This window comes from Sciurus carolinensis, chromosome 11 (assembly GCF_902686445.1).
Source record: "Sciurus carolinensis chromosome 11, mSciCar1.2, whole genome shotgun sequence".
Classification (NCBI taxonomy): Eukaryota; Metazoa; Chordata; class Mammalia; order Rodentia; family Sciuridae; genus Sciurus; species Sciurus carolinensis.
Window position 1 is genome coordinate 23362235 of NC_062223.1, and position 14940 is coordinate 23377174.

General features: G+C 35.1%; 1 protein-coding gene and 1 pseudogene across 1 annotated transcript; one reads left to right on the forward strand and one right to left on the reverse strand.

Moving 5' to 3' along the window:
- The first annotated feature begins 1330 nt into the window (after window positions 1-1330).
- Window positions 1331-12687, forward strand: LOC124959199 (olfactory receptor 5W2-like; annotated as a pseudogene).
- A 1076-nt stretch (window positions 12688-13763) lies between these two features.
- On the reverse strand, window positions 13764-14696 carry LOC124958096 (olfactory receptor 1020-like). Its single transcript, XM_047515794.1, is given in 1 exon segment — window positions 13764-14696. A coding segment is annotated over 1 exon segment (933 nt).
- Window positions 14697-14940: the final 244 nt, after the last annotated feature.

Consider the following 14940-nt stretch of genomic DNA (forward strand, 5'->3'; position numbering starts at 1 on the left):
GAGAGTTTAATTCCACATACTGCCTGCTATAGTATTTGTCCAATGCTCAGTTACAAATGAACAGCTCATCTCAGGTAAGTTCCTGAGTTTCTACATTTAAAACTTACAGTTAAAATTTCCAAATTTAAAATTTAAGTTTAAAAAAAATTGAACCCTTTGGAAAAATAAGGGAGATTTGTAAATTAATTAAGTTATGACTTCTTGCATAGTTTTGTGAATTGTGAAGTCTAATAATCAAAAATAATGTGCTCATCTCAGAAATGGAAAACTCTGAGTGAACTCGATAGTACTCACAAAATAACATTGTATTTATTTTATTTATGTCTAGGATTACAAGCAAGTCTTTACTTATTTTATTATTGAGTAGGGATATACATGAACATAAGGTTCTTTTAAAAAATTGTTTTATCATTTAATTAATTAACAATGCAGGCACCACAGTAATAAGAGAGCATACAAATAAAAAATATACATATATCTGTTCTCCACTTTTCACTTATCTTAGTACAATTAAGAATCATACACAATGCACAAAGATTACATATTCATAAATACACATATGCTTAAAGAAAAGAATCCTACATATGTATGAACTATTAATTGTCCTTCATCCTGTTTTCACTTTTTAAATAAATATGTCCTAAAATTCTGATATAATGCAAGTTTATGTGTTAAATTATGAGGGCCCCATAATTTTTGCTTGAATATTATTTTTCAATGATGAAGAATACTTCCCCTGTCTCCAGACTGTATCTACAAATAGACAGTGAGCCTTATGTCAATATATTATATTTCTTGGAAAGAAAAAAGAATACTTCTAGTGTCTCTCATCAAATACTAAAGACCACATAGACCAAGCATACTACTCATTGCTTCTAGAACTCACATAATAGACTTTAAAAGCCATGAGTAGTTTGAATTGTAAAATTTGCACACTTTTTACACCTAGATGAATGTTTTCAAATGGAACAAATATTTAATCCTTTATATCCCATCCTATTCTAAAACATCTAAGACTGTATTTATTAAATATTTCTTTAAAGATTTATTGAAATATTAAGCATCAATTTTTTTCATAAAAAGGGAAGGTAAGATCCACAGATATTAAAGATATAGAAAGTCATGTACCTCATGAATTAAAAAAATTCTCACCTGCTTATTGTTAAAAACATACAATGTATTTTGGTAGAGTAAAACATATGACTTGATATTTTTCTTAGGATAAAAAATTTACAGGTACAAATTGTGTTCTGTCCTATTTATATTCTGGTAGTAAAAAGTAATCAAATATGTATATTTTATGCTTTGAACATTTAGACAAGAGAGGAGAATGAACAGGGAAAATTGTTTATCCTTCAGTGAATTCATTTTCTTGGGAATTACCACTAATGCTGACCTCAGAGTGACCCTTTTCAACATGTTTCTCCTGATTTACCTCATTAATCTTCTGGCAAACCTTGGAATGATCTTCTTAATTAGAGTGGATCCCCAGCTTCACACACCAAGGTACTTTTTCCTCAGCCACCTCTCCTTCTGTGACCTCTGCTATTCCACAGCAGTTGGTCCCAAGATGCTGGTCAACATATTCTCCAAGAACAAATCAATTCCTTTCCTTGGTTGTGCTCTGCAGTTCTTGACCTTCTGTATCTTTGCAGATGCTGAGTGTCTGCTGCTGGCAGTGATGGCCTTTGATCGCAACAAGGCCATCAGCAACCCCTTGCGCTATGCAGTGGACATGTCCACTAAGGTGCGTTCAATGCTCATGGCTGGGGTTTACCTCATAGGACTGGCAGATGCTTTGATACACATGACATTAACATTCCACTTATGTTTCTGTGGGTCTAATGAGATTAATCATTTCTTCTGTGATTTACCTCCACTTTATCTCCTTTCCTGTTCTGACACACAAGTCAATGAGCTGGTATTATTCACCATTTTTTGATTCATTGAACTGAGTACCATCTCCGGAATCCTGCTCTCTTATTGCTACATCATCTCATCTGTCTTAAAGATCCACTCTGCTGAGGGGAGGCTCAAAACTTTCTCCACCGGTACCTCCCACCTAACTGCAGTTGCAGTATTCCAGGGTACTATAGTCTTCATGTATTTCCCGCCAAGTTCTTCCTACTCTCTAGATCAAGATAAAATGTGCTCACTGTTCTACACCCTTGTGATTCCCATGTTGAGTCCTCTGATTTATAGTTTATGTAACAAGGATGTGAAAGAGGCTCTGCAAAAACTTAGAAGCAAAGGGTGGTTCTAAATAATTATACTATCTATACATATGAATTTTATTTGAAGTGGCTGTTTTTGCAAAATTGTATTTCATGTTATGCAAGAAACAAAAGTATATTATATAATTTAACTTCATAAATTGTATATTTGCATTAAGGTATGATTATAACATAATGTTGCAGATCTCCATGTGTCATGTTTCATTATTACTCTTGAATTAATAAATAGTGCCCCATCTTTGGGAACCATTTCTGCACCTTTCAAGTTCCAATATTCTGTATATTCAGCTTTTCATTCAAATCAATTTTATGAAGATTTAGAAAACTTTTTTTGCTAATTGACTTCCACACATTAAAGCAGTTTGCTTGCATTGTGAATTTAGTGGATTATTTACAAGTGCTTCATATTCTAGTGGAAGTAACAGACATTAATTAACTGAGCTTAGAAAAAATTCCCAAAGACCTCAAATCAATATATAATAGTACAGTGAGATAAAATCCACAGGGATATGTTAACTCAGGGTTCAGGAGAAAGTCTTCCTTCCATTGTGTTATGGAGTCTCAGATCTAAAGGGAAGTGCATTGGAGAGTGGGAGGGATTCTAGTGGATCATTTGACAATAGAGAAGTTTTGAGGTATGTGAGTCTGTAACACTGAAGAATCCAAACAGGCTGGAATGTGAAAAACAAGTAAAAGCCTTGATAAGTAAAAGCACATATGAGTGCTAGAATTGTCAACAATCAGGTCCACATCTCTTCCTCCATGAAGTTTTTCTTTGCTTTCTTCCCAGTCTCTGTCATGGTTAAACTCTTCTCTTCATTTTTCAGATTGAACCTCTTGAGCAATGCTGCCCTGTTTCTAAAGTAATATCTCCAATAAGGGAATGTAAGCTTATTTTCATAAAGCACTAAGATTCCACCCTTTTATTCAAAGCTCTAGTCTCATACTGGCACACAAATTTGGAAAACAAATAATACATAACATAAAAGATTAAAAGATCATGAAACAGTATTTTTGAATTCTCTCTCTCTCTTTTTTTTTTGTGTGGTGCTGAGGATTGAACCCAGGGCCTTGTGCTTGCAAGGCAAGGACTTTCCACCTGAGCTATCTCCCCAGCTTGCATTCTTACTAGATATTAAACAAGCCAAAGTAACTGAAGTTATTATTTTAAGAAAGTATATAAAGTGGTTATGGATACTAATGTAATGACTCCATAAAGACATGGACATTCAATTCCCCAGAAGTGAGGAGCTCACATCTGTACGTCTTTGATAGTTGATGTTCCATGTTTCTCTGCTCTAGTTATCTGATGGCTTATGTACTCTGTCAGCTTTTTGAAGAAACATGAACATGGTCACCATTTGAAGGATCAGGAAACACACGAGGATACTTTTAATTATCTATTACATCTACAGAAACTAAAGCCAATGTGTATTTCAGGCTTTAGAGTTGCAAGTGTGAATCATTGCTGCATTAAACATTTCAAAATCTTGGTAAAGCCCATAAGTTCCTCTGCTTTTTAGGTGATATGAGTAAGTCACAAGCCAGAAGGTGATGTCATGAGGGAAAACACCTATGAAAGATTCTTGCTTTATTTAAAAAGCCTGTGTTTCTACCTACATAATAATTTCTGAGTAAATTCATGGCATTTTGAATTCATACCTTCTGTGCATGGCTATACTTCTTTTTTCTTTCCTCCAGGACTTTGAACCCTAAATCCCCAAATGATGGTGCTGTCATCTTCTGAGGGTGATAAATTCATGAGGACAGGGTGGTCCACAATGGGAGTAGCCCTCATAAAACAGGCCTGCTGATCTCCCTGGACCCTTCTGTGTGAAGATAGTAAAAGCAGAGCTGTCTCTGAACAGAAAGAGGCTCTTCCCAAACACTGAATCTCACATTGCCTAAACATTAGACTTCAAGCCTCTACAACTCTAAAAAATGAATTTTTGTTGTTTACAAGTCAACAGTTCTATGGTATTTTATTATAACAGCTCAAGCTGAACATTAAAATGATGAAAGCATTGTTTGAAATATGTTGAAGTTTACACAAAAGAGTTAAATGTGGCTTACCAGTAACTTATGGGTAATTTTTTTCTATCCAACTAACCCATCTCCTTCTCAGATGTTTACTTTTATTGTCATACCTAAAGACTAAATCAAGCTTCATGTTGGCCCCCATTGTTAGATATAGTGGGTTCGAAATTTAAAAAATAAAGCATTATGAAAGGATGACCAAAAATATCAAAAACTGGTTTGATAGTGAACATGATCTCCCTGAACCTTATGAGTTTGAAAATGTATTATGTGAAATTATTATTAGTGGATTCATAACTAAAACAGAAGTTTGGGTAGATGGTCCATATTAGTTCTTTTTTCCATTTTACTTTTTTTGTTCTAATTAGTCATGCATGGCAGAATGCATTTTGACACATCATACATAGATGGAGTGTAACTTCTTATTCTTCTGGTTGTACATGATGTAGAGTTACACTGGTTATGTAATCAAATATGTTCACAGAGTAATAATATTCAATTCATTCAATCTCGGAATTCTAAAGACCTGTGTAACACAGCACCAATAGCCTTGATCTATTAAAGACTGTCCAGTCCAATCCTCATCCTTCCCTTCTTCTCTTCATCTCTCTAAAGCACATCCTTCTTTCATGTGAACCCATGACTGATGGCAAATATTGTTGAAATAACCACAGTATCAGTTATTGTGTTGACAGGGTTAATGGTATAGTATTTTCTCTGTTCATTCTCAATACTGTAACAGTTGAGTATAAAAGAATGTAAGAGAGATGGCATAGTGGTATGTATCTAATACACAGTCTACTTCAATCTTCTTTTACATAAGAGAGAGACAATCTAGATCATTTGCAATGTCCTTTCCAGATGCCAAATTCTGTCTCTGTGAATTATGATTATATTCCATTTAAACCCATTTCAGTGTTTTAAAATATTTGAAAAACATTAGTCACTTCATGGTTGTACATAAAGATCAAGAACTGCCTAGCACAGCCAAAGAAGGGAGTTGATGGTTCTTGACAATTGAGCCTGCCAGTATCCTGGCTCCAACAGTTGTAAGGTAGCAGAGATCAGGAGAGAAGAGGTGACTGAGGAAAGAACAAAGTAGTGTGTGAGGTTGGGAATCCAGTCCTATTAAAATTATCATTACTGGATTTGCAGGAAGATGAAAGAGATCAACAAAGAAAAATGTGCTGAATAGTGTCTCTTCCATCCCAAGATTCTCAAGAATTTCCAAGAGAAGAAACGTACTTTCAGAAGAGGAATTTCTCCTTCATTCTTATTTATTACTCTGAAATGCTTTAGAGACATGATCCAGAAATTCCTAGATAAAATGCTAAACTCTTCTGGACAATAAATTGATAATCTGTAAGTCAGAAAGGAGTTATTCCAATATGTTATGTTCTTTATTCTCAGAAAATGGCTGTGTTACACAGTTTTGTGTCCTACCAATAACATAGCTGAGGCAATTAACATTAAGGGGGAAAGATTTACTTTGGCCCCTTTACTTCTGGGTCTGTGGAGAAGCAATATTCTATGGTGGGAATGAGGGTCAAAGGAAACTGCTCACCTCATGGCAACTGTGAAGTCAAAAGACAAGAAAGAAGAAGGGATAGGGGAGAAAGAAGGATTCCAGATGGAGATGAGAATTAGAGATGCAGAGGTGGCCCAAAAAAGGACTCTAGATAAAAGAAAGTCCAAGATGGAAGGAATATGGAGCCAAGTGCTTTTGATTTGTTTTCCCCTAATATTTAGTGAAGTTGAATATTTTTTTCACATACTTGATAATTTCTATATCTTCTTTAAATAAATGACTATTCAATCTTCTCTAGAATATTTTATTTGTTTTTTTTTCTTGTTTGTTTTCTGAGTTGTTTAAGTACCAAAGGAGAAATAAATTTGGTTTTCTATTGCATGGTAGGGTTACTGTAGTCAATGATAATGCATTGTGTATTTCAAATTAAGTAGAAGAAAAGATTTTTACTATTGTACAATAAGGAAATCATGAGTTGTTGAGTTAATGTATATGGTAATCACCTTCTTTGAGATACTGGATATAATAATCACCTTGCCCTTGTTATTATGCAATGTATATATGACTCTTTTTAATGGATATTTTTATTTTTTGCATAAATCTTTTAATTATTAAAAATGTGGTATTTCTAAGTAATCATAGGATGAGCTGATATTATTATAATAATTGCAAAACTTGGATGATTAAGAGCAATATTCCATATCTCAGAGTCAAGATTTATTTCACTATGTTCAGTCTATTGAGAAAAATTTCCATGACTCCAGACTACTATGTAAAGATTACAAAAGTGTAAGTAACAATGCATTTTTTCAGTTTCGTGTTTTATGATGTATAGAATAGTACATACTAAATACCAGGTAAATCTGTACTTTTTTCCAGTTATCCAGGAAAACAATATTAGGCAGAAGGATATGTCTATGCATTTGAGAGCAAAGGGCTTTTGACATGATTTAGGACTAAAAAGAGTATTGTCTGAGTAACGAAAACACATTCCATATGTTACTGATTGTGTAGTTTAGTATCAATTTCAAAAATGACCATTATCTAACAATGAAAGAAAAAATTTCATTAGAGTTATGTGTTTTCAATGTTTCATTTTTCATTATATAAGACTTGATGTCACATTGTACCCCATAATTTTGTCAATTATGTGTCAAACAACAATAAAATGAAATGAAGAAAAATTGTAAATGAAGGATATCAATAAAGTCCACCTTGTACTGAAATTCTCAACTCTGTCACTTCCATTCAGCTTTTCTTCCTTTCTTCCTTCTGTGTCTCAGTTCTGGTTAAAAGGGTACCTTTGTGATTCACAAATAATATTCTCCTAAAGGCATTGTTCTTTCCATTACTATGTTTATTAAATCTTCAACTTCAGATGAAAGACTGTGAGCATTCTTTGCTGAAGGACAGCATGTCTTACCCTTCTTATTCTTTCACAGCATTGTGACTGAGACACAGAATGAAAACACAAGTAAATAATAAAAATCAATCTGTGGGGTATCATTTGAGTGCTTATTAGATATAAAATTAAAATGAATTGAGGATATGCAATGTACTTTGAATAAATATTTTATAGTTTTTAAAAACAAATAAAATAATTGCACATTCTAAGTCAAGTGAATAAACCAAAATGTGCAAATTAATTAGAGAGCATTCATCTAAGTACTTAATTGATGCTTAGCTAGTGCATCTGGTTCTGCTTAAGCTTATGTTGTCCAAACAGTAAGAGAATCTTGTTGAGAAAATGCAAATATGACCACAAGTTGGAAAGATTTTACAACTCTAAGAAATTCTTAATTATCCATTAAAATTGTACAAGCACATGTGGTAAGCATGAAACAAACAGAAGGAAATTCTAACCCCAACAAGTGTGAAATCTTAGGCTCAAAGATACACATCTAAAGGTATAAGGAAACCAGTTGATAAGTTATGGTCTTCATCTCCCTGAATTTGACTAATGGAAAATTGTATTGTCACATATGATATTGCCAATGACTATGTTTCAGGAATTAAACTACAGGTATGTTTCTCTATTTTGCTATATTTCCTTCAACATTAAAATACCTGAACAAAACAATAGCACCTAATAGTAGGTTTGATGTCTTTATAACATAGTGAAAGCACAGATATGTACTGGGAATGGGCTGTATAACTCCATCTGTTAGAAAATAACAGTAATAATGCTCAGTGACCAAGGAAAGGGGAGGTATATGTTAACATCAGAGGCAGCAGCTTTAAATTCCCAGCACATCTCTCTCTCTAGAAGCATGCTATGGGATGAACACCCAAAGAAACTCCAAGTCACAGTGATATGTAGGAAGTTACTCCCCCTCCCTAGACATAAGTCCCCTCTGTAAAGGAGCTCAGACTAGATCATCTGTAAGGTTCTTTCCAATTGTCATCTTCTGCATTGTTATACCTATGATTCTACTATCAACTATTCCTATTCTCACTTCTAGAGGTATAGAAAAGGTAAATAAATAAAAGGACAAAGGGCTTGATCTCTGTACAAAAGAACTGTGTTGTGTCTCTGGATTGATTTTGCCTGAAATAGCACTCACAGTGGTGGCAGCTGGAGCACTTGTGTTGGGAAAGGTCAGGTGCTTTAAAACACAGCCTCCGTAACTGGCCTGCCGTTCTGCATTTGGGCTGTTATAGACACAACACAGAATTTGTTACAAAACTATCAGTGTTCAGTTAAATAAAAATTAAAACCTTTTTTTTTTTTTTTTTTTTTTTGCAGTGCTGGAGGGTCGAACCCAGGGCCTTGTGCTTGCAAGGCAAGCACTCTACCGACTGAGCTATCTCCCCAGCCCAAAAATTAAAATCTTGGTGCAGTAAAATGACCTAAAGAAAGGCTAAAAAGAAAATGGTTAACAATATTAGTTACATGAATTTATGTTAGTGCGGTTATATTACAACTTTAGATCTTGCATATTGGAAGACTGTTTGTTAATATCTTTTATAGTTGGACATATACATACCTTATGTCCCCAACGTGTCCTTATTTTATACCAAATAGAACTGAATGTGTATTATACATATATATGCACACATATGGATATATATATATATCCATAGTTCATGCAGAATGATCAGTCTCATTATTTGCACTTTGAGAAATAACACACAACATAACGTTATCTCTATCAGGATGCTGCATATTAATGAAAATGAACTATCACTACACATAACAAACAGTTTGGAGGAATTTCCTAGGAAAGTTAAAGAACACAGACATAAAAGAACACAATCTGAATGATTCCATTTCAATATAAATTTTAAAATTATACATAACTAACCATCAAATTGCATATCAGCTTTTGTTTGGGCTGACAAGGATTCTCGAAATGCTGACTCTATTCTGGGTTTTTTGGTTCAGCTTTGAAGTACGGAAGTGTGTACATTTCTAAAAATTTTCTTGCTCTGTTTACGGTGTTTTAAAAATGCATATGTTTCTTTTAAACATATATAGTTTTAAATGTTTATGTGCACATGTATTATAAGATTTTCAGAAGTCGAACACTGTTTACTGTTGAGTTTTAGGATTTTGTTACCCCTTTATAAATCTCTAGCAGTTCTGCTACACAAAGGATATTGAAGCTATGCTTTTGAAATTAATAAAGTACAAATCCCTCATATGATATTTCATAAGACAAATATCCTTTAAGTTCACAAGAATGTGCAGTCATGCTCATACAACAGAGATGCTAGCATTCCCAGGCACTGCTTTTCTGGCTTTCAGCAGCAGAGATCCATGAACCTGATTTTCCTTTGACCACTACCGTGCATTGAACATGTTATAATGGCTCTTGATAAGGCCAGGCAGCCGTCTTCAGAAGGAAGGCCCTTAGAAGTAGACAGTTGCCTATAGCTATATTTAAGGGCACCAGTAATACTAGGAAAGCTGTTTAGGTACAGATGTCTTGTTTGTGTTATTCTCACTTGTTTTTGTTGTTTCAAAATCTACCTTAAGTCTCCTGTTTCTCCCCCCAAAAAATATTTTAAAAGAGCGGTTCTCTTTCAAAACAAATTTTGCAGAGTAATTCAGATAAATCAATTTTTCATAACATATTGCAGCCCATGCTGTCACTTTAATGGGGAGTGGGAGCTGGGACACAAGGCCTGCAGAGATGGCTCTGTTTATGAATTTGGTGTTGGATCCAGATAGAGCAGAGTGTAGCCTGAGGAAATGAGGCATCCCTGGAGACAGGGGAACACTTGAGGGGAAAAATGAGGAGAGCAACTAGCAGGTGCCCGAGGATGCCTCCACCTCCTCCAAATACACACCTGAGAACTGATAAAGCTTCATTAGGACTTTGAGTGAACCTGTGGGAAAGTTGTTGGCAATAACTTAGCACAGAGCTGTGCCTCTATGAATAATCTCTCCCACAAAAGTGGATTTGGTATTTTAGTATTAGAATCGTCTTACAAAAATGAAAATGAAACACAAAAAGACATGAACAATCATCAATAAGAATTTTTTTTAAAGTTGTAGATTGATACATTATCTTTATTTTATTATTTATTTATTTTTATGCACTATGGAGAAGTGAACCGAGTGCCCCACATGTACGAGACAAGAGCTCTATCACTGAGCCACTATTCCAGCTCCCAATAAGAATATTTTACCACCAGAAAAGGTGGTGAATGTTTGTAATCTCAGTGACTTGAGAGGTTGAGGCAGGAGGATTGCAAGTTTGAGGCCAGCCTTAGCACCTTAGTGAGATCTCGTTTCAAAGTACATACATGTATAGGACTGCATATGCAGCCCAGTGGTAAAACACCCCTGAGTTCAATTCCCAGTACCAAAAGGAGGAAAAAACCACTTTTCCAAAAGTTAAAAATATATTAATGTCACAGAACTTCTTACTGATTAACATTGTGGCTTTCTACTCTCAAAAACATTCATCTAATTTTACTTTGTTTTCATGTAAGGAACAAGGAGTGTGATACAGGGTTTCCCATTTAAGACCTCTTCCAAATTTTATATATACTTTAAGTTATAAAATGTACTGAATGTGATAGGGGATGTCCTGGAGAGTGATATTGGCCAAATTATATTGCTATATTGTGTACATGCACTAATACGTAATAGCAAAACCCATCATTATTACAACTATAATGAGCCAATGAATGTGGAAAGAGAGAAAAGGAACTGTTACATAATCCACATCATCAGAGTAATGAAGCAATTTATAAAATATGTGATTTTTACAGGATATTTTTCTTGCATTATTGATCTGACAGAGTTGAAAAGAAATAGAAAATATTATTTTATATCTTATTTGTTCTATACACTTAAACTGGATATTTGCTTCTCCTTTTGGTTTTGTTTTCCTTCTAAGAATGTAATAATGATAAAAGAGTGTTTAGTGAAAGGATTTGAACTTTGAAGAAAGACAGATATGGTTTTGAATCTGTATGCAGTCATTACTTATTAATTTTATGACAACAATCAGTCCTTCATTCTGTCATCTCTTAAACAGAGCTTTAGAAAAACATTACAAGATTTTATCTCTATCTATCATTTATACAGAGATATAACTGATGTTGTTGATAGAATTTCTATAATGACATTGTTTTGGTTTAGATATGAGAAGTCCCCCAAAAGCTCATGTGTGAGATAAAGCAAGATGATTAGGAGGTGAAATAGATTCTGAGAGTTGTAATGTAAACAGTGGATTAGTCCACTGATAAGGATTACCTGGGTAGTAACTATAGGCAGGTAGGTTATGTTGGAGGAGATAGGTCACTCAGGTATGCTTTGGGGTTTACATATTGTCCCTCGTGAGAAGAGCATTCACTCTGCTTCCTGCTTTGCCATGTCCTGAGCTGCTTTCTCTGCCAAGCCTTTCATCCATAATGTTCCATCCTAATGTTCTCCCTCACCTTAGTCCCAGAGCTTTGGAGTCAACTGTCTCTAGACACTGAGAACTTGGAAACCATGAAACAAAACAATCTTTTCCTCCTCTGCATTGTTCTTGCCAGGCATTTTGCCCAAAGTGACAAAAAAAGCTAACTAAAATTCATACTAGGTCAACTATCAGGGACTAACCTCCTAGTAACAGAATTATTTTTTAAATTTTTCATGCAATCTCTCATTAAGTTCCACAGGATGATTTTGAACTTATGATTCTCTTTTCTCAGACTCCCTAATCACTGGAATTATAGTTGAAAACCTGTTCCACTAGCTAGTCAAAATCCAGTTGCAGATTCTAGCCTCAGGTCTTGCTTGTGCATCTCTTCCCAGTCACCCTAGGACTTAGTTTTCCTGACTTTGCCTTCACTCCTGGTTAGAGCTTAGGAGGTTTCTCCATGGCTACCCCTGCAAACACTATCATCACCTGCTTAGGTCAGGTGCGTGAAGCTACACTACTATCTTCATTCCCAGACTTCACATTCTCAAAAGTCAGTTCATTAATTAATCCAAGAGCACTCTGTTTTATATTGTCCTGGGGGCTCGATCCCAAGAGCCATGGCTGGAATGTCAAGTAAAAGGAATCAATAGCTGTCGGTTGTGATGAATCAATGCAACAATCAAATGTTCAGAGAACATTTTTATATTGATTGTTCAGGTAGAAGAACTTCAGTTTCCTTCAATCACAGGGTGCCTTTTCCATCTTCAGTATTGAAAAATCCACGTGGTCCGGAGCCTTATTTCCCTACTGATCTGGTTGGACAAATTTCTTTTTTTAGGTATACTTTCCACTCTAGGAACACAGAGCTCTAGAATACAACTCACTGTCAGAAGGCTTCCCTCATTAGTTATCCTCTCTCACACCATTTAACCTCATCTTTGGTATTAATACATGTTTTTCTTCTTTTATTTTCATTTTCACTTTCCAGGCATGCTTCGTGTGTCATGCTGTAGCTGTAAACTAACCCATCATCCCACCATGCATAGGTTACCGTTCCTAGCCCTGGCTCTCAGAGTATTCCTTCCCTTTGAAATTTTAACTACATGCTTATAAATCAAGAGGTTTTAAACTCAGTAGTCTTTGCAAAAATATCTTTGAACCAGACTTTAATTTAGTAAATATTTGCCAGCAGTTTGCAATTAAAAAAAAAAAAAGAAAAACAATAACCTAGGTAATATTTTGTAATGGTCACCACTTGTATATACAAGTACCACTCTGGAGAATGAATGCAAAGTACTGCACTAGAAATAACTAGTATCTGCAGACTGAAGGCATGTAATCTAAACTAAAAATAGTCAATGGTAAACTCACATCAATCTGTTAAAATTTCCTCCAACATGTACACTGGGGAAGATACTATACTGAGGCATGAAATTAAATAATGAATAAGATTTAATTAATGAAACTGGAAGATTGAGAGACTCTAAACAGCTACAAGATAAGGAAACAGAAACAAACAAAACAACAATCTTTGAAGTATTACATCAAGGATTCCAGTGAGATTCCATATACAAGTTATCATCTGAAATTGTTGGGATATTCAGAAAACAAATATGTAGGAATTGATATTTGATGACATCTTTTAGAATATGGAGGATTTAGACAAGTGAGCTGTTTGAATAGATGAGGACATATTTACATAGGAATCAAGATTAATTGATAAATAGTCTTTATGAATTGAATGTGTTTTCTTTCACAAAAGCAGGATTATGGAATGTGGTTGATTTACTCAATTTTTTAAAGGAATTGGAAAAAAATTAGAGAAAGAGGAGACAAGGTATAAAAGATGATATATAGAAATTGAGGGGTAAATATTTCCTTACATTGATGTTTACTATTTCAGCTATATCATCAGGCAGATAACATGTTAGTAATGTGAGAGATTCCAGTCACAAGTTAACTTTCAACCCTATTCTGTGGCCGATACTTCATAATCTACAGATCTGAGGAATATTCAAGTTAAATTGACATTTCCAACAGTTAGAACCAAAGATCAAAGAATAGACCTTATTGAAGTCATCTGGCCCTTTTCATGTCATCTTAAGAAACCAATTTTTGGTGAATCATTTTTCTAAAGGCATTTTTGACATCTTTGTTCCTCAGACTGTAAATTATGGGGTTCAACATAGGGATAATCAATGTGTAGAACACAGAGGTCACTTTGTCAATATCCAGTGAATGATCTGTGCTGGGGCGCAAATAAATGAAGATCAGGGTGCCATGGTAGATAGTGACCACTATCAGGTGGGAAGAACAGGTGGAGAAGCCTTTCCTTCTTGCCTCTGCTGACCCTGTTCTAAGGATGGCTGCTATAATACAGACATAGGAGAGGAGAACAGTTAGAAGACAGATAGCCTCCACCAAGCTAGCAAAGACCACCAGAATGATGTCGTGCATGTGAGTGTCAGTGCAGGACAGAGAGAAGAGTGGGGAGATATCACAGAAGAAATGGTTAATTTCGTTGGAACAGAATCACAGATGGAAAGTATTGGTGGTATGAATAATTGAGTTCAAAGTTCCCCCCACAAATGCTCCAAGTGCAAATTGACAACAAACCCTCTGGGAAATAATAACAGTATAAAGCAGGGGGTTGCAGATTGCTATGTACCTGTCATAAGCCATGGCAGCCAAGAGAAAGGATTCTGTGTCAACCAAAGAGCAGAAAAAATATAACTGTGCAGCACAACCATTGTAAGAAATGGTCTTCTCAGCAGAAATCAAGTCCACAAGTAACTTGGGGGCAATGACGGAAGAGTAGCAGGAATCTATGAAGGACAGCATGCCGATGAAAAAGTACATTGGGGTATGCAGGTGGGAGCTGGTGGTGATTAGTAAAATCATCCCAAGATTTCCCATCAGGGTAACCGAGTAGATGGAAAAGAACACAGCCAAAAGAAGACTCTGAAGTTCTGGATGGTCACTGAATCCCAGGAGAAGGAACTCCGCCTTCACAGTGCCATTCTCCAACCTCATTATCTGGGGTGCATCTAGTTTTCTGGAGCCCTAGCACAGTGAAGATGGAAGTATTAATTACAGCCTGGACACTGAGGAAGGAAAATATAAAAATAAAGCAAGAACACAGTCAAAATAATGACAATAATGATTCTAAATCCACTTGAGTCTACAGATAGCAAACAGGCATGTCTACAGTGAGTGTGGTTTATTGCTTATAGTTTTAACTTTTCTAAATTAAATCAGATTTACCATCTACCTTTTT